The sequence below is a fragment of the Dunckerocampus dactyliophorus genome, chromosome 17 (assembly GCF_027744805.1).
Source record: "Dunckerocampus dactyliophorus isolate RoL2022-P2 chromosome 17, RoL_Ddac_1.1, whole genome shotgun sequence".
NCBI lineage: Eukaryota > Metazoa > Chordata > Actinopteri > Syngnathiformes > Syngnathidae > Dunckerocampus > Dunckerocampus dactyliophorus.
The window spans coordinates 8203786-8228152 of NC_072835.1; the positions used below are offsets into that span (position 1 = coordinate 8203786).

Here is a 24367-nt window from a genome sequence, read left to right on the forward strand (position 1 = left end):
AAGTGCCCGTGAGTCAGTGAAACTCGCGTTTTGATCGAGCACCCGTGAGTCAGTGAAACACGAATTTTCGCCAAGCAACCGTGAGTCGGTGAATTGTGAATCTTGGGTCGAGAACCGGTGATTTAGTGAAACGGGAGTCGTTGTCGAAGACTCCAATTCAAGTTTCACTTGAGTTTTGTGGAGCACCCGTGACCAGTAAAACTCGAGTCTTCGTCGGACACCCATGGGTTGAGTTTAACTCGGCCCACAGGTGTTCGACACCTCCATGAGTCAGTGAAACTCCAGTCTTCCTCATACACCTGTGATGAGTTGATTTGAGGCACAGGGCTGCTATATTTAGACAAATGCAATATCAGCTATTCTACAGCCTTGTTATTCTGATAAATAATAACACACTAAGACACCATTGTTTGTTTTCATACTCTTTATTTGTGCCACATGGTGCGTTCAGGGACCAGGAGCTGCATCCAGCAGGTCCCTCCAGGAAGTAAAACAGAGCTTTTTGCAGTAATAAAAACATCTACAGATTAAAGTCCGCATATGCAGTGACAATGAATCACTCATCACTTCATGTCGTCTGTGTTGAAAGCAGACAGAAGCGCACACGTTTCTGTTGCGTCGCGTTAAAATGCCCTTGAGGTTTACTACACCAGAATATATAAAGTAGGATTTCAACCCCTCTGGCTGGCAGTATGCCTCTTCTTCAAACACATACATTAGCTGGACAGTAAGTATTTGATCCCCTGCTTATTTTGTATGTTTACACCCTTACAAAGACACGAGCAGTCCATATGTTGGGTTGATTGTAACAGAGACACACACAATAGCGACAATAACATTCAGAAAGATAACCCTGAATTTGCATAAGACTGAAGGCAATGAGTATTTACACTCATCAGATACGCTCCAATTCCAGCCAGTTTTGATGCTGTCGCTTGGCAACTCATTGTTTCAGCTCTTCTCACAGATTTTCATTGAGATTAAGTTCCAGAGAGTAGTTGTTAGTTTTAGGATGTTTATGTGCTTGTTTTTGAGCCACTCCTTTGTTGCCTTGGTCACAATCGCAACACTTATCTCATTCAGTCAAATACAACTTTATTGATCTTTTCCTTAATTTTATTTTGAAACCTAACATAAAAAGGATGTTCATGTATGTACAAAATGCGCAGGGGATCAAATACTTACTTTGTCTTCCACTGTGTCCCATTAGAACACATGACTTTTCTACAGCAGTTGCATAACTTTATGGTTGTATTATAGCTTCTGGTTAAAGGTGAGGTCGGTGCAGTCGTTTGGACCGTGCCCAAACTATTACTATTACTTGTCCAGATGAAACCCAAATGCATCACCAAAACACCCTGAAAACCCTTGGTTCAAACAAGCTGATAGAGGGAATGGCAAAGGATGGATAACAGACGTTTAAATGAGCATCTTATAGAAAAAAAGTGCACTTTGCTAAATATGTAACTTTTTTTCTATGTTTCGGTGTTAACAGCAGGATGAGGGGAACATTCAAGTGAATAAATTAAGGGGTTAACAACAAATAAAAGTGAACACACACGAGTCAGTTCTAGATTGTTTAAGGGATACTTTTATGTTTATATACTTTTTTTGTATTTGTCAAACAAATGTCATCATAACAATAATAGCAGCAGGCTTTTTTTATTTGTAGTTTTTTTGGGGCTCTGTTTTCTGGCTGAAGGGATGATGGGAGCTCAGGTCAACCTGAACAGATTTTTTTGAGGGGGTGGGGGGGAGTTGTGCTAATCCGAACCATCTAAATCACTCAGGACGTTGGAGAAGCTGCACCTATTGCTTCTAATGTACCTGCAAAGCCTCTGATGGTGTTGCCAATAACGTCAGTGACAGGATGGTTCTGACCAGCACGACTTGGACCGCTGTTTAGGAGGCACCGACTGGCTGTAGCGGCGGGCAGGGGGAGGACATCAGGAAGCCTCCTCCTTCACCTGTTGGCGTTATTGCCCCCATCACAGGTGACGCCCCCTCCTGGACAGTGGTGGTGGCGGCGGTGATGTCTTCATTGTAGAGGCGTTTGATGCCGTCGTAGAAGTCATCCACCTCCATCTCCTCCACCTGAACACCCAAACCCAAGCAGGTGCATGTGAAATATCTGGAGTATGAAAAGTGGTAAGATGAGGGCTGGTCTTACCTTGCGCTTTGTAGACACCTTGCAGCGTAGCGTGACCTTGTGCAGGTGGTTACGGTGACACGACTTGGGAGGTGAAAGGAGAGCTGGGAGGCTGCTGTCATTGGAGGTGGAGATGAGAGAGCCGCAGGGCTGCTGGGAACCCCCCTCCTCTCCAGCTGGGGTCTGAGGCTGGCCTGGTGTGGAAGACTCAGTGGAGGAGGTGACGCTCCCTGAAGACAGGAGAATACGGTTACTCTACAAACTGACCTGGGGTCTCATCCATCAAGCTTGCATACACACTAAATAGGCGCTGAAAAGTTGCTACGGCGTTTCCCCACACAAAGTACGTGTGAATGTGTGCACCCGTACACCAACTTTGTAGTTGGCGTACGCACTTTTTGGAGAAATGGCAAAAAGGCGACGCACATATTAAGCGGTGAAGTGAAATCATATGTTAGAAATAAACATGCGATGGAATGCATCTAGACTGTGTTCTGACTGCTGATTGGATGAGCAAGGGAGGGGGAGGTAGGCTAGTTTATGCAGTGAGAAAAAAAGATGAGAGTTTTAAGTTGAGTCTGAATCAAGTTACTGCGCAGTAAAATAAAACCGGGAGCAATAAACAGGAGCATAGCAATACGTTTTATCAGAGAAGCGTGCTGTAGCTATGTGCTCGGAGCCCGTGACACGCTAATCACCGAGGTGGTGACTCCAGGTCAGAGAGTGTGCTGTGGCAGCTGACTGTACACTCACCGCTCAGAACAATATGTGCTTTCACTTGTACGTCTCCAAATACCAGAAAAATCTCCCAACGATGTCAGGAAAAGTCTTTACAAAGATGAAGTGTGGCAGGCAGCCCAGACAGCACAATCGCACTGCTTCGGCAGGTCAGACGAAAGGGACCCAAAGCCAGGGAGCAAACCACAGTGTAGCAGGACCCGACAGTGCAGGAAGGGCAACAGCAGAGGAAACGGGGCAAGAGATGGAGACAGCAAGCCTGGATGGTGGACACACTGTCCCTACTTCAGCCAAACAAACAGGAAGTATGCCCAAGCAGCTAGAGCAGCGTGGCAGGATCAAGTGGCCAACTGCAAAGGAGAGAGGCGCATGGAGCAAACTTGACAGAGACCTGAGCGGCATCCTGGAGCAAGCTTTGCGAGGCAAATTTGAGGACAAGCTGAGGGCCCTCAGTAACATCTGCTTCCAGGAGTGTAAAGAAAGGTTCGGAGAAATCACAGGGAAACGAGCCACACGCTCACTTCTACCCAGAAAGGGCGAAGGGAGAAACAGATCGAGGAGCTCCTATGCAACAGACGCCAACTCCGGAAAAGGTGGAGGAAAGCAACCCCAGACGAGAAACCAGGTCTAAAGCTACTCAGGGATGAGCTCAAACAAAAACTTGCCAAAACTTCGCCGCGCAGACCGGATCAGGAAGCGGAGAAAGAGAAAGGAGAAGGAAAGAAGAGCCTTCTTCCAGGACCCATACAGGTATGCCAGACAGCTGCTGGATGAGAAACGGAGCGGAAGGCTGGACATCTCCAAGGAAGAGCTGGAGCAATATGCAAAGACCCACTACACCGATGCAGACAGAGACAAACCACTTGGTTCCCCAGGCCACATACCACGGCCGCCACCACCAACCATTGCCTTTGACACCTCTCCACCAAGACTAAGTGAGCTTACAGAGGTCCTGAGGAAAGCAAGATCAGCCTCAGCACCCGGACCAAATGGGCTGTCCTATAAGTTCTACAAGAACAGCCCACAAGTGACCAAAATCTTGTGGAGGCTGATGAGGGTGGCTTGGAAGAAGGAGTCCATCCCAGCCGAGTGGCAGCAGGCAGTTGGCGTATTCATCCCAAAAGAATTGAATTCTACCACCATCGATCAGTTCAGGAGCATCGCATTACTGAACGTGGAGGGGAAGCTGTTCTTCTCGATTCTCGCAAGGAGAATGACCAACTTCCTTAAGGGCAATGGGTATGTCGACACAAGTTGCCAGAAGGCGGGGATCCCAGGGTTCCCAGGGTGTATTGAGCACTCAGCCGTGATCTGGGAGCAGATCCAGCGGGCCAAGAGGGAGCGCACTGACCTCCATGTGGTATGGCTAGACTTGGCCAATGCGTATGGGTCAGTACCACACAAGGTGATTGACTACGCAGTGGAGTTCTTTCACATCCCAACAGCTGTCAGCACCATCATAGCCAAATACTTCAGCAATTTCCACATGTGCTTCACCCGAGAAGGTTCGGCAACAAGGTGGCAACAGCTGGAGGTTGGCATTGCAATGGGCTGCGCGATTTCACCCATACTCTTCGTGGCTGCCTTCGAGCTCATTCTCCGTGGAGCAAGACAAGTGGTTGGAGGTGTGAGGCTGCCATCTGGAGAAAGACTTCCCGCCCTGAGAGGGTACATGGACGATGTGACAAGCATCCTACAGACCGCTCCATGTACAGCAAGGGTCCTCAAACGCCTGGATGAGCTTACGCAGTGGGCAAGACTGAAGATAAAGCCAGCCAAGTCACGGAGCCTGTCAATCAGGAGAGGAGTAAGGACCGATAGGACGGTGTTCATGGTAGGGGGGGAGAGGATACCCCTGTTGTCAGAGCAGCCTATTAGAAGCCTCGGAAGAGAATACACTGCTGACCTCTCTGACAGGCAGATGGGCAAGCGGGTACAACAGCAGCTGGGGCACGGCCTGGCCAGGATTGATAGCAGCCAGCTCCCCGGGAAGTTCAAACTGTGGTGCTACCAGTTCACACTATTCCAGCGTGTGATGTGGCCACTTAAAGTCTGCGAGATTCCATCCACCACGGTCAGCAGGTTAGACAGCATTGCAAACACCTATATAAGGAAATGGTTGGGTCTCCCTCGCTGCTTCTCCAACGCAGGACTCTTTGGAAAGAATGCACTTCAGCTTCCATTGAAGTCAGTGGGCCTTGGGTACAAACAGGAAAAGGCCCGCCTGGTGTTTGAACTCAAGGAGTCCAGTGACCCTGCAATAAGAGCCGCGGCAGTAGCCGTCAGAACGGGGCGCAAATGGAGGGCCCAACCAGAAGTGAATCAGGCTGTCAGCAGGCTACAACACAGTGAGATCACCGGGAGAGTGCAGGAAGGCCGGGATGGAGTCGGCTTCGGGGAACCAATGAGATTCTGGTCAAAAGCCTCAAGACAGCAGAGAAGGGCCATGATTGTGGAGGAAGTGGCTCGAGCAGAGCAAGAGCAGTATCTCACCAAAGCGGTGTCCCAGGGCAAGCAAGGGGCATGGACCAGGTGGGAGGACACTGTCCACAGGGTCATAACCTGGCAAGACATCTGGCAAGCCCCACAGGCACGGCTCAGCTTCATGGTCAGGGCAGCGTACGACACCCTCCCGTGCCCTCAGAACCTCTCCACGTGGTTTGGGAGTGAGGACAGGTGCTCGCTGTGTGAAAGTGACAAAGTAGGCCTCCAACACATCCTGGCATCATGCAAAGTGGCACTGTCACAAGGACGTCTCAGATGGCGGCACAATCAAGTGCTGAGGAAGCTGGCAGAGCACCTGGAGACAAGAAGAACAGCTGCTAACGCAACAGCAAGCGGCCAAACGACTAGCATCTCCTTCGTACGACCAGGGGAGACCTAGGAAAAGGCGCAGGGCAGTCAGGCAAGATCATTGCTAACCCCTGGGAAGGCGTGGGAAATGCGTGTCGACCTGGACAGGCAGCTCATCTTCCCAAGCGAGATTGTGCAATCAACCCTAAGACCAGACATCGTGATGTGGTCCACAGCTGCCAAGCGGGTCCTCATCATTGAGTTAACTGTGCCGTGGGAAGAGGGAATACCATCTGCACACGAGACCAAGCGGCTCAAGTACACCGAGCTGGCAGCAGAGTGCAAAGAGGCAAGGTGGGCAGCATCCATCCACCCAGTGGAGGTCGGGTGCAGGGGCTTCGTTGGCAGGTCAGCGATCCAGCTTCTCCGCACTCTAGGAACAACAGGGGCAAAACTACAGCGAGCAATCAAGGAGCTAGCAGGAGAGGCCGAAAAAGCAAGCTACTGGTTGTGGTTAAGGAGGAAAGATAGCAGATGGGGTCAGACACCCCAATAGGGTTGGATGCAGGGAGTGGTAGGGAGACGTCCAAAGATGCCACTTGCCCCCTCACCTGGAGATGTACTGGCTAGGGGGCGAAACATCAGTGAAAGGTGGCACCAGCTGACGATCCTGCATCTGACCCAAAGTGCACTGGAGGAGGTGCGACAGGCAAAATGTCCAGCAGGAAATACCATCTCAACCTGTATATACTACATTTGTCGCTCAAGCTCAATAAGAGCGTCAGCCAGTCTGTATTAGACACAACTCAACTCCACCAAATAATCATCCTTCCATTACATTTCTTTTCTATGCACCAAGTCCCCAACTAACGAACACAATTGGTTCCAGACGACCGTTCTTATGTCGAATTGTTCTTAAGTAAAAGGTAATATTACCAATGGTATAGGTACTACATGTACGTGTATACATATACAGTATATGTGTATGTATGTTAATATGAGTTTGGATGCAGTAGTAATATTAAACGAGGATAATTAATGATAATAAAAGTGATATAATAATACGTAATGATAAATGTTATTTACCTTTGAAGAGGAGTGGTCGAGCATAGTCGTTGGTAGTGGAGGAGGAGAGATTAGGAAAAAAAAGGACAAATCATCATCATTAGACTCTTCTAAAAGAGGTAGTGTTCTGTGGGTGGTGTAGAATTAAGCAGGCCTATTAACTCTTCATAAACTTTAATCACACGCTCTGTCCGGGTTTTATTATACAACTCTTAGTCTTCCTCTCTCCTCTTCCTCTTCTTCCTGTATCTGTTGGGCCCATTAGCAGTGTCACAGTGCCCTCTGCTGGTCAAGCATGTACCAGTATAAATATGGACTTATAAGGCAAAACACATGAAAATATAGACTAGTCGGCTTGTGTTTCCTATCTCCGAAAGTTCGCACGTCGTATGTTCGTTAGTAGGGGACTTAGTGTACACAGTATTCCCTTGTTTATCACAGTTAATTGGTTCCAGACCTGACCATGATAAGCCAATTTCCACAAAGTAGGATTCCTCATTTATAAATGGAATATTTTCATAGTTAGAGCATATAAACCTCATTACGACCTACTAAATACAATTTCTAACATTATTAAAGCCCTCTAGACATGAAATAACACCCCTATAGTCACCTTTACACTCCTATTACCCAATATAGTAGACCTAAGAGAAAATATGGCATTTAAGACATAACATGCTCGTGTGTGTTGCTGGATATGTATTACAGTTCTAGCGGACAGGAAGTGACATCTGGGTTTCAGAGTTGACTTTTAGCTTGGCGTGGGGTTACGGCTGCAACAGTAGCCCGTGTTGGGGATTATTGTGTACGATGTGAGATCATTCAAACCTGCAATAAAAGCCTGTGGTTCCAGCACTCAAGTCTGGTGCTTGTGTGTCTCACCGAACATTACAGTAACATTACTGCTACCTAGTGACCAGTGTAGAATACTACATATCAATACGTCTTTGCATCTTCTTAATGTCTTATTAGTATTTGACTTCATTTACCCAGAGTGTCCTGGGTGGGAGGTTGCAGGGTGGTTTGGTTCTGAAGGGGTTGGTAGATGTAGACTGTGTTTGGCGGCAAGGAAACACTCGGTGCAGAAAGACTCCAAGCAACAAGCTCTCGACTTCGGATCAACTCCGAGGTGTCGATCTACGAGGAAGGAAGGAAGATGAAAAACATGAAAAAATCATGATTTGTCCCACTGTAAACGAGGTAACCAAAATATATCGAAACATCTGTCAATATGATACAAAGCAGCAAACAAGAACCACAATAACGCCTGCTAACCAGTCGCTTTGGCTCTCTTGGTCAATACATCAGAGACAGCTTGAGAGGAGTACCTGTGCCTTCTTCAGCAGCTCAATGGTGAGAGCCAGCCAGTCAGGACAGCAGGTCTCCAGCTCCAGAGTGAGGATAGCCAAGGCCAGCATGGATCCTCTCAGCTACACAACGAGAGGACAAGGGACAAACTTATACAGTACATGTACAAGAAAAACATACAATAGGAGAAACATACATACAAAATGAATCACATGATACTTCAAATTTTGCTATCAATCTGATCCCAAGTAAATAGCCAGTACAGTGTTCCCTCATTTATCACGGCAGATAGTTTCCAAAACAGCCTGCAATAATTGTTTGCAATGATTATGTAAGTTTTAAGGCTGTAAAACTCCTCACAATACATTTTATACCTTTTTCTCAGACAGGCATTAACATTTTCTCACACTTCACTCTTGTTTAAACACTCTCCAAGTTCAAATTTCGTTTGAATTTGAATGATCAATCTCTTGGAGACAAGAAATTAAGAGACCCGCTGTGTTCACTCATCTGACGTGCCTCATCCCGGCACCGTTCGGCCGTAGTGTTTTTCTATATCCTTGTGAAAACACATTGCTCCTGTTGTAGTATTTTACTCCCCCTCGTAGTCCTCCATGAACCGAAGATTCATTTACCGTATTCCCAAATGGCGCCCTACGCTAGGAAACGGGAAAAACAGCAGTGCTGCATGAATGAAATTGATTGACAATGGTCTACATCCAATCAGAACGTAGAACACAATGGACGGGTTCTCCCTTGGCCAATTAGGACTGTTGTGGCTCCTTATTAGCCGGCTGACAGGTGGAGGAAGACCTCTAACTCTCACATGAGTATACAACACCCTCTACTGGTGACAGTAGTAAATACAATAACAGACACATACAACAGAGCACCAATAGATCGCTCTAATAAACCACAAGGATGCAGAAACCAATGCTCGTTCATACGCTGTTAAAAAAAATATGCAAAATTGCACTTCAAAAATCTGCGAAACAGCAAATCCGCGAAAGGTGAACCGCAATGTAGTGAGGGAACACCGTATTGCCAATCCCAATACTGACACGGATACTAACAAAGAGCTTTTTTATCGCACTAGTATTGATATGATACTGATCTGCCAAGCCCTAGATCAACGATTGTCATGGTGGATCGTGACCCAAAAGTGGGTCAGCCATTTCCAGAGCTATTTTCAATGGGTCGCGGGTCTTTGCCCAAAAAAATGTAAATGTATGTAATGACCCAATGTCCGTGAATGCACCTCGCGTCTGTGTCCATGTTTATGCGTGGCTTTGTAAAGCTTGGGCAGGAGGGGAAGGACATGGAGTGGGGACTAAATGTGGGTCAGGAAATGGCGGGAGAAGAGTGATAGCGCCATCAGGAGCGAGGCAGGGTCTCACTGCTGCAGCTCACGGTGTGTTGTGTGGGGGAATTCCGCCAACAATGAAGACTCCCAGGTATAGTATGACTGCACTGGGAGGCGTTTCATGTCCAATTCAATCTACTGACCCAAGCAGAGGGATGGTCTACAAAACAAACGGCCCTCCTATTATTATTAAAGAGTTCAATTTTGTATCTTTAAATCTACACTTAAATGTCATTTCATTAAAGGAAATGTTTGCAACTGCCTCAAAATTGTTTGTTTTTTTAAACCAAAAAATTACCAGCGGTAAGCACAATACCATTAGTGCTTTAAAATTTAATACATTGATTGAACTAAAAAAAAAATAAAAAATGTAAAAAGTACAAATAAAATTGAATAGAAATTGTCGTCGGCCTGAATAAGATAACTGGTGTTCACGGCTGTCTCGTCCACACGCACATGCGTGTGCCTACAGTACAGTATGCTATAGCAGTCCCAAAGAAGCCATATTAACTCATTCAATACCAAAGATGTATTTATACGTTTTTATGAACCTGAACGCCCGTTCCCAAAGACGTATTTATATGTCTTTTACGTTTTTTTGTGCGAGAGGCAAAAAGAGGTGATGCCACAAGTGCACACTAAAAGATGTCATTGTCAGAGCAGTTTTAAGCCATAAAAACGGCCCCAAGGTGACAGAAATGCATTTGATAAGAGCTTGGCATGGATCTTTTGCATGTAAATACACACCCAACAGCAAGGAGGAAGTGAGAGAGCGTGGAGGAATGTAGCGTGCAGAACGTTACGCATTGTAGGGACATTTTAAAGCATCCACACAGTTTAGATCCAAATGTCAAAATTGTAAACAGTTCAAGGTGTTATATTTGTAAATATATTGTTATTTTGATGCAAAACAACCCTTTGTTGTATTGTGTATGTTGTGCTACAGTTGTTTAGATATTTGAGCTGTCCCAAAAACAAAAAAAAATGTGTCAAAGTGAAAGTTATGCTTGAAATATATATTTTCACAAAAAGCTGTTCTTCTCCCTCGTATTTTCTTGGGAAGTGATATTTTCCTAAAACTTACCTACAGTATGTTCTACTGCTGATTACTACAGAACAGAAAAAGGTAGAAACAAACATTTTTTTCTGATCAAAGACGAGAGTGTAATCTTTCGTTTGGTAGGTTCCATGTTTATATAGCTACAGAACACAATATTCTGTGTGCCGTGAAAAATCAGTCAAAATGGTCTAAAATAACAGGTACTGAAGGGGTTGAATTGTGAAAAATGGCTGGGATTGATTGAGTTAATTTAATATCTGCAGTTTGGGTCGCCGCTTGTCGCTGAGGTTTGATAGTGGATCCCACAGCCATACCAGCTGAGAACCACAGCCCTAGATGATACATTTCAACATTTGTTTGAAAACCACATAGCTGCAACATCCTGAAATGTCTACCTTCATGAGTGTGTGATCGGCCAAACAGTGGTAGAGTCGGCGTGTGAGCAGGGCAAGGTGTTGGGATCGGTTCAGTCCCATCAAGGAGTCCAAAAGACCAGAGGAACATGACAACACCATTGCATGGAACTATGGAAGAATGGAAAAGAGAATGAATAGAAAAAGAGCAAAAATAATCATCAAGTAAATGTCTGGACTGAGAAGCAAACATTCACAAGGAAGCATAGAACGTTTGCAAATCGTAAGAATGGGTTGATGTTGTCAAAGATGGCCCAACATCTGCAAAAATCCAAGCACCCTCATTTCTCAGCAATAAATCTGTGCAGTTCACCACACACAGCCCCACTCATTTAAAACCTTTTCCAAGGAAATAAAAAAAAACTCAATACTCCTCAGTCCTCACCAATGCAATTTCACACCAGACACAAGACCAAGTGGATTGTAAAACATTCATCCATGTTCATTTGTCTTCTAGCCACATCAAAAGCTTCTCCACTCTAAGTTTCTGATTTCAGTATTTTACTTTATAGAGGATGTTCAAAAAATCTTTAACATTGTTATTATGAACGTGCCTTAACCCAGTACAAAAGGGTAACTTATGCAAAGCACACAAATGGAATCGATCAGTTACTCATTAATCATTCAATCCAACTTGGTGGACAATCCAAAGCAGGACATTCTTCACAAAAATATAGTATGCAACACCTAAAACTACTGTAAGAGTAAATAAGGTCATTGTTAAAACCAGGGCTTCTTAAAACCTGGGACCCACATTTTCTACTGGTCAACAAGTCAACACCTACTTTTACTGAAGTCAAACCAAGCAGATTAATTTGTTTTTTTTCCACCTATGTCATCTTTTAAACATTAATGCACATAATCACATGTCCAATGTGCATTTATTAAGAACATGATAACCACATACAAATAATGCATAAATTGAAATTACATAACAATTGCAAAAATTTCTCAAAGTAAGACCACTAAATCAGATATTCCACTTATAACTGTGCAATAAATATACAGTCGTCCCTCGCCACATCGTGGCTTGAGTGTCGCAGCTTCGCTCTATCGCGGATTTTCAAACACATAATAATAAATGGTGCCGTTTCACGATTGAACACGGCCTATTATTAGTCAAAAAATATGCACATTTAACTAAACTGGACATTTTTTTTGCTTGAATTAATAATTTTCAAGCATAAAAATGGCTACATGATCTAAAATCAAAATATAAGACATTAAAATTGTAAATGTAGTACTCTACATTGGTCACTAGGTGTCAGTAAGTGTTCAGTGCAAGCACCAGACTTGACTGCTGGAATAACAGGCTTTTTCTTCTCCCCTACTAGGTAAAATGTCTTAAATTGCTTATTTTCTCTGATTATAACTACTACAATGGGTAAAAGTGACTATATGGGTATTATTTCATGTCTAGAGGACTCTAACAATGTTAAAAAACGTGTTTAGAAGAACGAAAACAGGTTTTCTCTGCCATAACTACAAAAATATTCCATTTATAAAAAAGGAATCCTACTTGGTGAAAATTAACCAATTAAGTGTGATAAAAGAGGGTATATAAATTTTTTATACAAAATTATTTTTCTGCAATTTTTTCCAATACCGCTTCTATAATTGAAAAAAATCCACTGAAATATTTAAGGGGCCTGCCTGTTGTTTACCTCTGGCCCGTTGTTATCCTTGCAGGTTGCTAGCATGTTATAGGCACGGTATGGCATGAAGGGTGTGTTCCTACTCAAGTGGCCATTTCCAAGTTTGGTTGTCAATTACGTTGCCATGGTTACACAGCATGTTACCAACTATTAAAAGCAGACTTCCCCTCATTGTGACCTATCCAGTGATATGACATGTACTGGGGTTCTTTTCACTGTATGGGCTGAAGAACGAGGGGGAGGTTGTCTTTTTTTTTAAACAATCACAATACACAATTAACTTTGCAGAGCCTTAATTTAACTTACTTAAATCCTGTGTGCTTCATAATGAGGATGTGCGCATGTGCATACAGTATGTGTAAATGTATAAAGACATACTATGTGCAGGAAGTCCAGCGGCGTGGCATTGTGCAGATCCCAGTTCAGTTTGTCAAGGATGATTCTTTCCATCCTCAGGATGTCTGATGGAGAACAGCCACAGCTGCAGGAAGCAGCCAACTCCCTCAGAGAGGGTACACACTGAGAGGCAGACAGATGAACACGGTAATTCATCAGTATCACAGTAATTGATCATTTTCCATACTTTTATGTTGTATGAAATTGTGTGTGGCGTTTACCTCATCCTCCTCACAGGTCTTGATAGCCAGGAAAAAGGAGGCAATGGCGATGCAGCGCAGATACTTTGGACGGGCCTGGAGACACACAAGACATGATTAGGTTGTACAGTGGAACCTCGCTCGGAATGTATCAAACGACTTATAATACACATACTAACATACAGTAATTCCTTTTTTTTTTTTCTTTTTTGAAAAGGGATGCAAGGAAGAGCTAAGTTTTTTATCATGTCTTTGTGGTTGTGGACGCAAAGACATCGCCACCATCCATGTCCTACTTTCCCCCCTCCGACGCAGCCCAAAAAATATTATTTTCATGATTTTTCTACTTCTTGCTAAAGTGTTTCACTTGTAAATGTAAAAAAGTCAACTGATTCAAAAAGTGGTGTCAGTTTAGGGGTGGACGATACCGCCAAAAAATGATATGCCTATATTTTTAAGAAATATTGCAATAATGATATATTATGACATTTTTATGTATTTATTGTGTAATGTAATGTGTTTATGTAACAATGTGTAGGGGTGGGAGGGTGACACACATGCATGCATACATACATGCTTGTGCACGCATGCAGTCAACTATAATGTGATCGCTCCTCTCCAGTTGCACTTGGGGTGCGCACATGCATGCGTGGGTTGGGGGTGAGGGGGTGTGGGGAATCGAGGTGAAGATCACCAACACAAACATGCGCACCCATGCATACACGCAGCGTAGTCGACTGCATGCCAGTTACATTTTGCAAAAGCTCATCATAGAAAGCAATTGAAATACTACAAAATAATCCACTCCTCTGCATGCGATACAGGCAGCAGATGATTAATTGTAAACAGGCGACGATGTAACACACCATTGAGTGAGTAAGATCAATAAAATAAGGCTATTAAATTTGTTTAATTGAAGGGCAAGGTATGGATCTGTTCTATGTGACAGTTACCCGTTGTGACAGTTACCCGTTGTGATCTATGCTACATAGTACATAATACTATTAAAAATGTTAAAAGATTAACTCGACCTCCCTGTGCATGTCAAGCCCCCTTTGTCAGAATAATATCCATATGCAAATCAATCATCCTGATCATCCTCATTTGATTACATGAATGATAATCAGTCAGTCACCTGTAACACCCTACTGTGCAATGTAGTTCATTACCTTGATGGAAGCAAGGAAACGGTCCAGTATGCTAACAGCTAACACCAGGGTTTCTGGGTACAGCTGCAGTCTACTGTGGAGCTCCAAAAGCCAGCACACCGCCTCGTCCCGCTGAGCTGGAGAGATATCTGTATCCTGCAATAACACATAAATACACAACTGTAAGAACCTCACATCGCCCTGCCTGAGGCAGACCAGTGATGACCAGTAAGAACCGGTGAGGACCAGTGACAATTGGTGAGGTCTTTACAAGTGACAAAGCTCCAAGCAGGACTTTACTGTGTCAGCTGGCTGATCAAACCAACCACACATGTCGCTAGAAAAACATTCCATTTCTCTGTCATCATAATTCAACAGCATCCTTTGTCTCTTTAATGGACAGCATCCTGCTGATAGGTCAAAGAAACGTGTGTTTGTCTAAAACTCTATGCACACAGATCCTTACAGCTTGATTTTCCCAAAACGCAGCGCAACATAAAGTCTTTGTTTTGACATATACACACAATTTACACCTGATTGCACGGGTTACTCTTTTCCTGTATAATGCAAATCAACTATGTTTGCAATGCTGCAGTTGTTTATATGACACCGAAGAGTCCAACTGCCTCCTTGACCTCTTACATCAGTTTACGTGGCCGCTGACAGAGAAGTGTTAGACGTGCGTCAGTGCTCCCATGTACAGCCTTTTATTGACCTGTTTTATCAGCATATAAATACAGATAGAAGTAACTTCAGCTTGCTCCTATCATTGACTTGATAAGCTGAATAATGTTCATTGGAATATAAGCATATGAGCACTAATGGTTTTAAATGTGGATGCTTACATTGCAATATAATATACTATAACTGATACTACTACTACTACTATGAGTACTACTAGTAGTAGTAATAAGGGAAATACATGATGTAACATTGCAAATCATCCTCACCTGTGAGGAGGGCTTCTTTGCCACATAGCCCTTCCACATCTTGGCTTCCCTGGACATGGCCTTTTCTAGAAGAAAAGCCAGCCTGTGGACTCCCCAGGGTTCGGTGATCTTCATGCTTTCTCACCCCGGTCAAGCCTTCCTCCCCACTGGATACAGCTACCTGTGCACAGCCATTCAGGCAAGGTATCACAGTCACTTCAACTGGACTGGAAAAAAAATCAAGTAACACTGTAAGTTAAGTAACTTAAGTCCATACAAAATGTAAACATACGTGAATTAGTTTTAAATTGACTGGTTATACTCCGGGTTATACTCTGATTTATGAATTGCTACTGTCAAGAATTGCACATTGCATTGACTCGACATTGTTCACATTTGTCTCTTTAAAAAGTCTGATTTCAGAAAATACCCAGTACCAAAGTGGTTTCTATGGAACAGTAGAGGAATAGAACGGAACAGCTACATTAGCTCTCCCGTTCATACAGCTAGCTGGTTGACCTGACGTCGCAGATAACTTACAAAGTATATTTCAAGCTAACTTCATGTTTTGAGAGTTGAATTACATATTTAAAACCATTTACATGGGTTACATTTAATTTATATATATTTTTATATATTCGCTGTGACAACTGCAGTGAGTCGAAGCCAGTACCATTTAAATACCCTGGCTGTCCCTGTATCCAGTAAGTAGACTGTGCCCAGAGCCTTACCTCCCCTGCAAAGCGGAGAAAACCCCAGTTGGATTTCATCCGGTCCTCTCAGTTCATTGATAAATAAAGGGTGAAATCGGGGGGCCGTTTTGGGGCTTAATCGTCCATCTTGGCTTCCATTTGGGGATTTTGTTGCAAAATATAAAAATAAAATAGGGGAATGTAGACAGCTAGTGTCCACTTCCGAGGAGGGGACTGGGGGCGAGGGAATGAAACAAACCCCTCCCATCTCCAGGCGGAAGGGGAGGTAAAGTATACATCAAGTATACTCTTTGTAAAATACTCGTTTCATTTTAGCTGCTCTTGCTCGGTTGGGCGTTTGTATTAAGAATTGTAATGTAATACACATCAGCTCTTAACCTGCATTGGCCGACCAAGTAATAGAGAGACATAACATTTCTGTGCTTTTCTCTCGGTGTAAAAGATACATTAAAAATGCCTTATTTTTGTAGACTTATACTTCGTTACTATATATTTCATTAATAGTCAGTGAACCACCCCAGACTTGGACTAAGAGCATTATTTAAAGCGGACAGAAACTTTATTTATGATTATATTCTCAGAAAACCCAAATCCTTACGTAATGACAATTTTGCGTCAGGCACCTGCCAGGTCAAGAGCCAATCAAAGAAGCCCATTTTGGGCGGACATTTTGAACGTTGCACAGTACAGCCTGCTGATTGGATAATAAACACGCCAATCAAATAACGGTCTTTTTTTTCTTCAAGGTCGGTTGAATTTAAATTCCAGTGTTACCTTTCTCTGAATTGGTAATACATGATACTCAAGTAGTAATATACATGATAAGGTTATGTACTCAGATAAAATGTTCCTTGTAGACCAGAAGCGATTTCAATTCTTACGCCATTCCACCCCCTGCTGTGACGTCACTAAGTGGGCGTATATGTTAGCAACATCAACAAAAGAGAAAAAGGAGAAAGGAGTTTACAGACACCCAGAAGGAATACATCAGATATGTGGATCTAATTTGCTTTAACGGGTAAGAACCGCTCCAACAATTAATTCGAATTAGTGGTATTACAGTATTACTTGCACTGCGCGTATTTCCTCTTGATTTCTCAATGTAATTCGACGGAGAAGGAAAAACCCACGAAAAAAATATGCAGCAGTGGCATTTAGCAAATATTTCTTGATGATTTGTGTTCTACCAGGATAATAAACAGTAATTTCCCAACAGTTCGCGTGAATTATTACCCTATTAACATCATCTAGCTGTTTTTCTTGTCTGTGTTTGGTATCTTGGCATCCTGCTCTGTCCAAGATACAGCTTTTAACCACGGCAATACGTATAAAAATGCCATGCACAATACATATGTTTGTCGGTGTGCCATGATGTGTAAATATATGTGTTTTTTTTGTGTGGATTTTAACCTTGCAGGCTACTAAAATGCTTTCTGTTTGAGGACTGGGAAAAACATCCCCTCCCCCCCTCTGAACGGAGGATTTAAAAGCTAGCTAGCTAGCTGCATCCGACGTTAGCATACTTGGTTACCGTCATTTAAATGAAACAAAAAATGAATAAATATGAGAAATATTTTTGTGTGGGCTTAATCATCTAAGTGGAGCATCAAAAAGCAGTTGTTTTTCAGTCAGGGAGCAAAGAAGGCGTTCACCAGAGGAAATCTGACACCGGAGTCCAGCTGAGGGAAGTGGGCCGGGCTTGTATTGTACAGTAGTTGTTCTCAACCTGGGGGGATACGCGTACACTATGTAAAATAATAATAAATCAAGATTATGAATTAAGTAGTATTTTCATCTAAGAACACAACTATTTATAATCCCAACAGAGGGTACTTGGATTAAATCACTGATATACAGTATTCTGATGTATCCCTTATAATTACACAACAGAATAAACATGACACATGTATTTCTGCTTGGGTTTTGGTGTAGTCAGAAGACGTGAGTGCCAGCTGAGACATGGATGCCTTCAAACTGATGAAGGAGCTGAGGGTGAATTATGACCAGGAGGTCTATTATCTCCCTAAAGAGACTGGCCTCAGTCTCATTGAGTCCACTAATCAGGTGAGTCCGCTCAATTTACTTATGGTCATAGATTATTTGTTTGGGACACAAGCTACCCCGAGCAACATCACAGTTACACCATTCAACATGTCTCAAAAGGAGGAGGAAGGAGCAGAGCTTAATTAATCCTACCCCTTCTCCTCTGACCTGACTTGATTTACCAGAACGGCTACAAAAAACCCAAAAGAACCAACACGTAACTAATACTTGATCTGCCTCAAGCAGTTGGGAGAGAAGCAGATGATATTGGAATGGAGGTGGTATATAAATACCAGTGCAGTAGAAGCAGTGATACCAATAACAGGAAGTTTAGACAACGCGGGGTGGCCATCTGCCCCAGATGAGTTAAAAAATAGATCGAAACAGAGAATAGAAGAATATGGGCGGTATACAGTAGCACAGTATGTACATGCGTAGAATTGAGGTCACATTACACTTTCTCACACAAACACCATGTTCAGGGCCAAATCACACTTTTTTATTGTTAGCATTATTTGTTTCCCACAGGACAGCTATCTATTTGTGGCATTGTGTTGAGGAGGCCTAGATGACGTCATAGTTGGGCATGACACATCAGTGTGACTCAAGATCACAATGTTTTTTTGTGCAGCTGTATTTGTACTAGTATTAGTACCAGCACCTTGCTGTACAAGATTCCTTTGTCTATGTTTTTTTTCCAAAAACAAAGCTTGTCATATACTGTAAATTGATGGCTTGTTTTGTTATTTGTTTTTTCCAGAAGGATGGGCGAATCTCAGCCAAGTGCAGAGATGCCAAAGTGGAGGACCTGTGGAGTCTGACCAGCTTCTTCGGCTACACCACGCAGACCTTCGTCCTGGCCGTAAACTTGCTGGACAGATTCTTGGCCATGATGAGGGTACACAGTGCTTACATTTTGATGGCTGCTGTTAAAAGCCTGCATTGAAGACTAAGCTATTCAGGACAAAACCTGCATTGTGTTCAATAGCGTGTCCTCCTGTTTCAGATCCAACCGAAACACTTGTCCTGCGTCAGCCTCAGCTGTCTCCACTTGGCTGCAAAAGTGACGGAGGAGGAGTGCAACCTCACGGCCACGGACGAGCTCATCCGCATCGGGCAGTGCAGGTTCACCGTGTCCGACCTCGGCCGCATGGAGAAGATCATCGCGGAGAAGCTGGACTTCAAGTCCAAATCTGTCACTGCCTTAACCTTTCTGCAGCTGTACCATCAGATTACACTGTCTCACTCCACAGAGAGGTGAGAATGACCACTACGTCATATACATTTCAAAATTTTTCTTGGTTAAAGAAAACTCACGTTAGCTGGGAATACAGTGGATCCTTGCATTTTAGCGATTCAGCATTCGCAACACCGCAGGTTTTTGATAAAAAAAAAAAAGTTACATTTGTGGAAGAACCTGCCATTTTGTGTGCATACTCTTCATAATTAGGCCGTTTATTGGTAGAAAGCCCATCCCATCGAGGAGGTATTCTTCTATGCAGCTTGGTATTTATAATATTACTCGCATATCACAAACCAACCATGCCTACCACACACGTGGCACGCACAATGTAACGATACCACACAAAAACAAGATGCTTACACACTAATATACATGCTAAACACTAGCATGGTATGCTAATTTGTAACCCGCAAGGCATGCTGGGTAGCCAACATTCCTTGTGGGTTATGCATTAGTATAAAATAGTATTGTTTTTGCGTGAATGTAAGAGTGAGTCTGTATTTAGATACTTGCATAAAACACAATTTGCTGGGCATCTCAATTACATGCGGTTTTTCGCCAATTGGGGTTGGTCGCAGTACATCTGAAATTAAAAGGACACACACACAAAGACAGAAGTTCCAAAGAAATGCATGAAAACAAAATAAAATATCAAATAATGCTGAATAAAGTAAACAAACACATATAATTCAATGACATAATTTGCAAGTAAATCAAGGGGGTGTTCAACATTTGAAATACTGCACACACGTTATGGACAAACTAGACATATTTTCTCAGCATGTTGAGCCCTTCTATCGCTGCAGACATGTCATCTGCAAATTCAACCGTCGGTCAACGTTTTCGCTGCCAGCCTTTACAAAACCTCATTGTTTTTGCCTGCCGGTGCTTTTCCACCGCACTCCGGGTTGTTTGTGTGCGCTGTTTTGGGCGAGCAGCCAAACTATCAGACAGCTGCGTCTGGCTGAAGTGCACTGATAAGATTTGTTGCTGACGGCTGCTCGCACTTGCATAACCACCTGTGGGTCAGTTTGGGCTTTGCAAAAATATTTGTGTGTGCATTCAGTTGGTATCAGTGATTTGTAATTGCCTGAATATACAGTACTTGTAGGTAGGAAAAAAATGCAATTTCTCGTAGGAACCGTAGGACTGACCTTTTGTGTGTCTGTGTGAACAGGAAGAAGACGCTCAGCTTGGAGAAGCTGGAGGCTCAGCTCAAAGCCTGTCTGTGCCGGATCTCCTTCTCCAAAGCGAAGGTAGGAATTTAAAGCAGGGTTCAGAAGGTCACCTTCATTACAGCAGCCTAATGAGATTTCCTGTCCATTTCCTGTCCCTGTCATGACTTACTGCATTCTCATTTGTTTGTCCATCCAGCCCTCCGTCCTAGCATTGTCTCTCTTGAGGCGGGAGATCGAAGCCATTCACTCGGAGGACATGCTGGAAATAGCTCGTCACATCCAGAGACACCTGAAGGTAAACAAACACCGCCGCAAAACGTGTGAGCCTTTGACCTCGCGGACGTGGAAAATGAAGGCATGGCATAATATCTGGCAGAGCATGATGACGTCCCTTTCACTCACTCAAATGTGCAGACTTCAAACTGCCTACAAATCTTTAAATGGTGACAATCAGTCAAGTAAATCCAGATTTATGATCAATAATGTTTACTGTGATTGTGTCCCTTTGTGGTCATGTTATTTGTTAATCCAAAGCGGAAGTAAACAGGCAAAGAAACATGGTCCCACCTTCTTATTGGTGGGGAAAAAAGCTTGTCGTCAATCAAAGCATGAACAGCTGTTTGGTTGCAGAGGCAACTATCGTGTTTGAGGTGTGTTTAATATGTCACATAAATACTTTACGTATGGGAGGTCAAAAGTCAACATGGATTTTTGTCTCTATGTGTGGCAGAATTAACATGTTTAAATTACCGAAAGCTTTGGCTGTGCATTCAAATATTGTTCACTTGCATTTTTGTTAGGATTTACGCGGGCAGCCAATCAGGTTTCAAATCTAAACAAGTGTTTCTTACGCCACCGTTCCTTTTTAACCTCGTGACCTAGAAAGAGAAACCACTTTCTCCACACAGTGGCACATTATGACGGCCATCCGCACGTTCACCGACGTCGGAGAGTCCAAACAGCTAAACGGTTTCGTGCCTTTGTTTGGTTTCAGATTGCAGATGCTGACCTCCTGCTGTGGCGCGGTCAAGTTGCCCAGTGTTTGTCGGACTACGACTCGCCAGAGTGCAGCAAACCCAATCACAGGAAACTGCAGTGGGTCGTGTCTCGGCGGACCGCCCAGAACCTCCACAGCAGCTACCGCAGCGTACCTGAACTACCCACCATCCCTGAGTGCTGCTGGGACGAGAGCGAGAGGTGAGAACACTTGATCTATGTCTCTGTGGTCTCTCGTTCAGGCCATAGCAATATTTGGACTACTAAGAAGTTATCAAGATCAAATATACATGGCGTGCATATACTGGATAATATACTTACCTTATATGACAAAACAAGTTTAATTTAAATTCATAAAAATAACCACAACCAATGAAATAATTGTAAAAATGCAAGACATTAATAAATGAAATATTATATATAGTAATATAAAGAAAAATTAAAGAGGGAAAGTATATTAATTTAGTAAATTAATCACAATTAAAATATATACTATATAATATAAATATATTACATTAAAATGTATATTATACAATAAATATAAATAAAACATTTATTTCATAAATAATAAATTTATTTAATTACATTTATTTTAAATTTATATTATGCAATAAATATTAAATAAAAGGGAAATTTTTTAAAATATTTATTTATATTATACAAGCAATATAAATAAAATAAATGTATTTAATAAATAATTAATAAATGTATTTATATTATGCAATAAATATATACAAACTAAGGGAAGGGATTTGAAATATTTATTTGTATTATACTGTTTTCCTGTGTGTCTAAAATGGATAGAAATAAGTGCAATGATCTTCCCATGACTTGACAAACTGTTTTACAGTAGTATTTAAATGTCTGGTTGAGTCACTCTGACTTGTCATGGGCAACACAAAGTCAACAAGCAAGCCCTTGGGTTAGGTCATATGAGGTGCTAGTAGTCATGTGACAGCATGTACAGTTGAAAGGAAAACACCCAAGACTCCTCATGTAAAAATAAAAGAGAAACCCACACTCGATCTTATTTTTTCTTTCACAGGGAGTTGTTGTTGTCATGGCACTTGCATTCCAGGGCAAATGTTACAACACACACACTACGTAACACATACGTGACAGGCCCCCGCCCTGTTGGGGCCTCTCGTATCTCCTGGTGTTGCATGACAGGACGTTTGCGAGTCAGCGGTCACGTCCCGCTGACTTGAGTTTCCGTGACATCACAAAAGACTGCTTGGCTGTTCAGTGCAACACAGGATGGTTTGGAACACTTCCTACTACTGGAAGAAGTCCGTGTTTCCCAGTACACATTACGTTTATTGGTGGCGGCCTGCCACAAATACATTTGGACTGCGACCTGTTCGCCCTCAAACACATTATAATGGGACTATCTGTGAACGTAGCTTGTCGTAACTATGTACAGTAGCTGACAAAGCAAATTAGTGTAATTTTCTAATAACACTCACTCTCATTTATAATTATTCATATTTTTACAAAATAAAATCAAGCTTTAGGCCAAAAATGGCCTCCAGGCCGCACTTTGGACACCCTTGGTTTAAGGTGTCAATCAAAACAGCACCATAATGTCAATTTTGGTAGAAGTCTTGTATTGGATTTCAACAGATTCACAATAAAAATGAAAAAAATCCAAGCAGGAAGTAAACAAACCTGCTGCCATGTAGCACGCATTTCACCACGTCACCATCAGCTGATCATAAAAAAAGTTGTTTTTGTTTGCAATGAACTTTTAACTAAAAACTTATTTTCCTATTTTTCTTCTTCGCTGTGACAGTGAGGACTCCTGCGAGGACATGATGAGTTCAGGCGAGGAGTCCCTCAGCAGCTCCCTGGGCAGCGACGCAGAAGGACCCTTCTTTCCAGAACACCTCCGCCGCCAATACCTCAACGCCTGATGCCTCCGCCAGCGACGTCTTTTAATTTATTTTCTAATAAGCTCCTGTACTCGACGTGAACGCACAACATGTGGCAGCTGAGGATTGCTTTTTATTATTATTTTTTGGTCAATTTATTTTTTTTGTTCTGAAGTTTGTAGACGTGTCGTTGGTGCATGGTGCAATGTCGCATTCCAAGACAACTTGATTAGGATGCAAGAACAAAACAAAAATACTTTCCAGTTGTCGTCAAGAAGGTTAATTTGCCAAAATGTGGCATTTATTGAACAGAAAGTTGTGTTGACTGTTATTAATCCAGCATCAGTTTACTGATCCACAGAAGAAGGCAGCAGCTACAGTTGCAGTTATCTGGACATGAGGCAAGTCTGCTTTGGTGTTGCTACGTTTGCATCAAGAAATGCATGTTGTACGTCCACTTCACCGCAAGAATGTCAGCTAAAAGCTCAATACAACCAGTTTTAGACTGCAGTCCTGTGGGAAAAACGAATACGTCAGGAATTATTTCATACGACAAAAAAGCTTTTGAAAGCTGAGTGGTGAAAGATGGAAATGAGGCAACACAATGTCCGGATGTAACGGAATATTCAGCAACTGCAGCTGCTCTTTAAACTTCTGACTTTTGTTTCATTTGCACAGTTTGGAATTCAAGACTGAAAGCATGACTTTGTGACTGTTGTGTGACAAATGTTGCTGAACATTTTTTGTTCAGTCTCTCCAGAGGCTGTTTTTGCTCAAAGCAGGGTTAAAAAAAAAAAAAAAAACCCTGTTAAATAATCTGGTGAGCGTGTTCTGTTTGTGCTAATGCGTGTGTTTGTACGAGTTAAAAGTTGCCAATTTTAAGATGTAGCTCAAAACGTGCTTTTGACATTGTCCAAAAAGAATGTAAAAAAAAAAAAAAAAAGTATAACACAAAATGCACACAAAAATGTAAATGATGTATAAAAAATGTTCATAGTTTTTTGTAGATATTAAGTTAATTTATTATTTTGTCACATGTGCGGGAAAAAATCTTATAAAAAGATTATTTTTAATTTGTTGTCTGTCTTTTTTTTTGGCAGTGTCCT

At 42.6% G+C, this 24367-nt stretch overlaps 2 protein-coding genes across 2 annotated transcripts; one reads left to right on the plus strand and one right to left on the minus strand.

Annotated features, from left to right (window-relative positions):
• Positions 1-406: 406 nt before the first annotated feature.
• Positions 407-16175, minus strand: ccni (cyclin I). The gene is made up of 10 exons (XM_054757830.1): positions 15949-16175; positions 15239-15398; positions 14310-14444; positions 13162-13236; positions 12923-13063; positions 10872-11000; positions 8074-8175; positions 7735-7882; positions 2171-2379; positions 407-2094 (listed from the first exon to the last, which is right to left on the minus strand). Exons 2-10 carry the CDS (start codon positions 15350-15352, stop codon positions 1903-1905), a joined length of 1245 nt encoding a protein of 414 aa, XP_054613805.1. The 5' UTR covers positions 15353-15398; positions 15949-16175; the 3' UTR covers positions 407-1902.
• A 622-nt stretch (positions 16176-16797) lies between these two features.
• Positions 16798-24362, plus strand: ccng2 (cyclin G2). Its single transcript, XM_054757335.1, has 8 exons — positions 16798-16948; positions 17863-17994; positions 18734-18871; positions 18980-19230; positions 20394-20472; positions 20591-20689; positions 21389-21591; positions 23183-24362. Exons 2-8 carry the CDS (start codon positions 17890-17892, stop codon positions 23301-23303), a joined length of 996 nt encoding a protein of 331 aa, XP_054613310.1. The 5' UTR covers positions 16798-16948; positions 17863-17889; the 3' UTR covers positions 23304-24362.
• Positions 24363-24367: the final 5 nt, after the last annotated feature.

Excerpts from the sequence above, each read along its gene's own strand:
- ccni (XM_054757830.1), bottom strand. The coding sequence starts at position 15,352 with ATGAAGATCACCGAACCCTGGGGAGTCCACAGGCTGGCTTTTCTTCTA. Across the intron at positions 7,883-8,073 it reads AGCTGCTGAAGAAGGCACAG|ATCGACACCTCGGAGTTGAT; the intron begins GTACTCCTCTCA and ends CCTTCCTCGTAG. Across the intron at positions 2,380-7,734 it reads TCCCACCCAGGACACTCTGG|GGAGCGTCACCTCCTCCACT; the intron begins GTAAATGAAGTC and ends TCCTGTCTTCAG.
- ccng2 (XM_054757335.1), top strand. The coding sequence starts at position 17,890 with ATGGATGCCTTCAAACTGATGAAGGAGCTGAGGGTGAATTATGACCAG. Across the intron at positions 20,473-20,590 it reads TCTCCTTCTCCAAAGCGAAG|CCCTCCGTCCTAGCATTGTC; the intron begins GTAGGAATTTAA and ends TTGTCCATCCAG. Across the intron at positions 20,690-21,388 it reads ACATCCAGAGACACCTGAAG|ATTGCAGATGCTGACCTCCT; the intron begins GTAAACAAACAC and ends GTTTGGTTTCAG.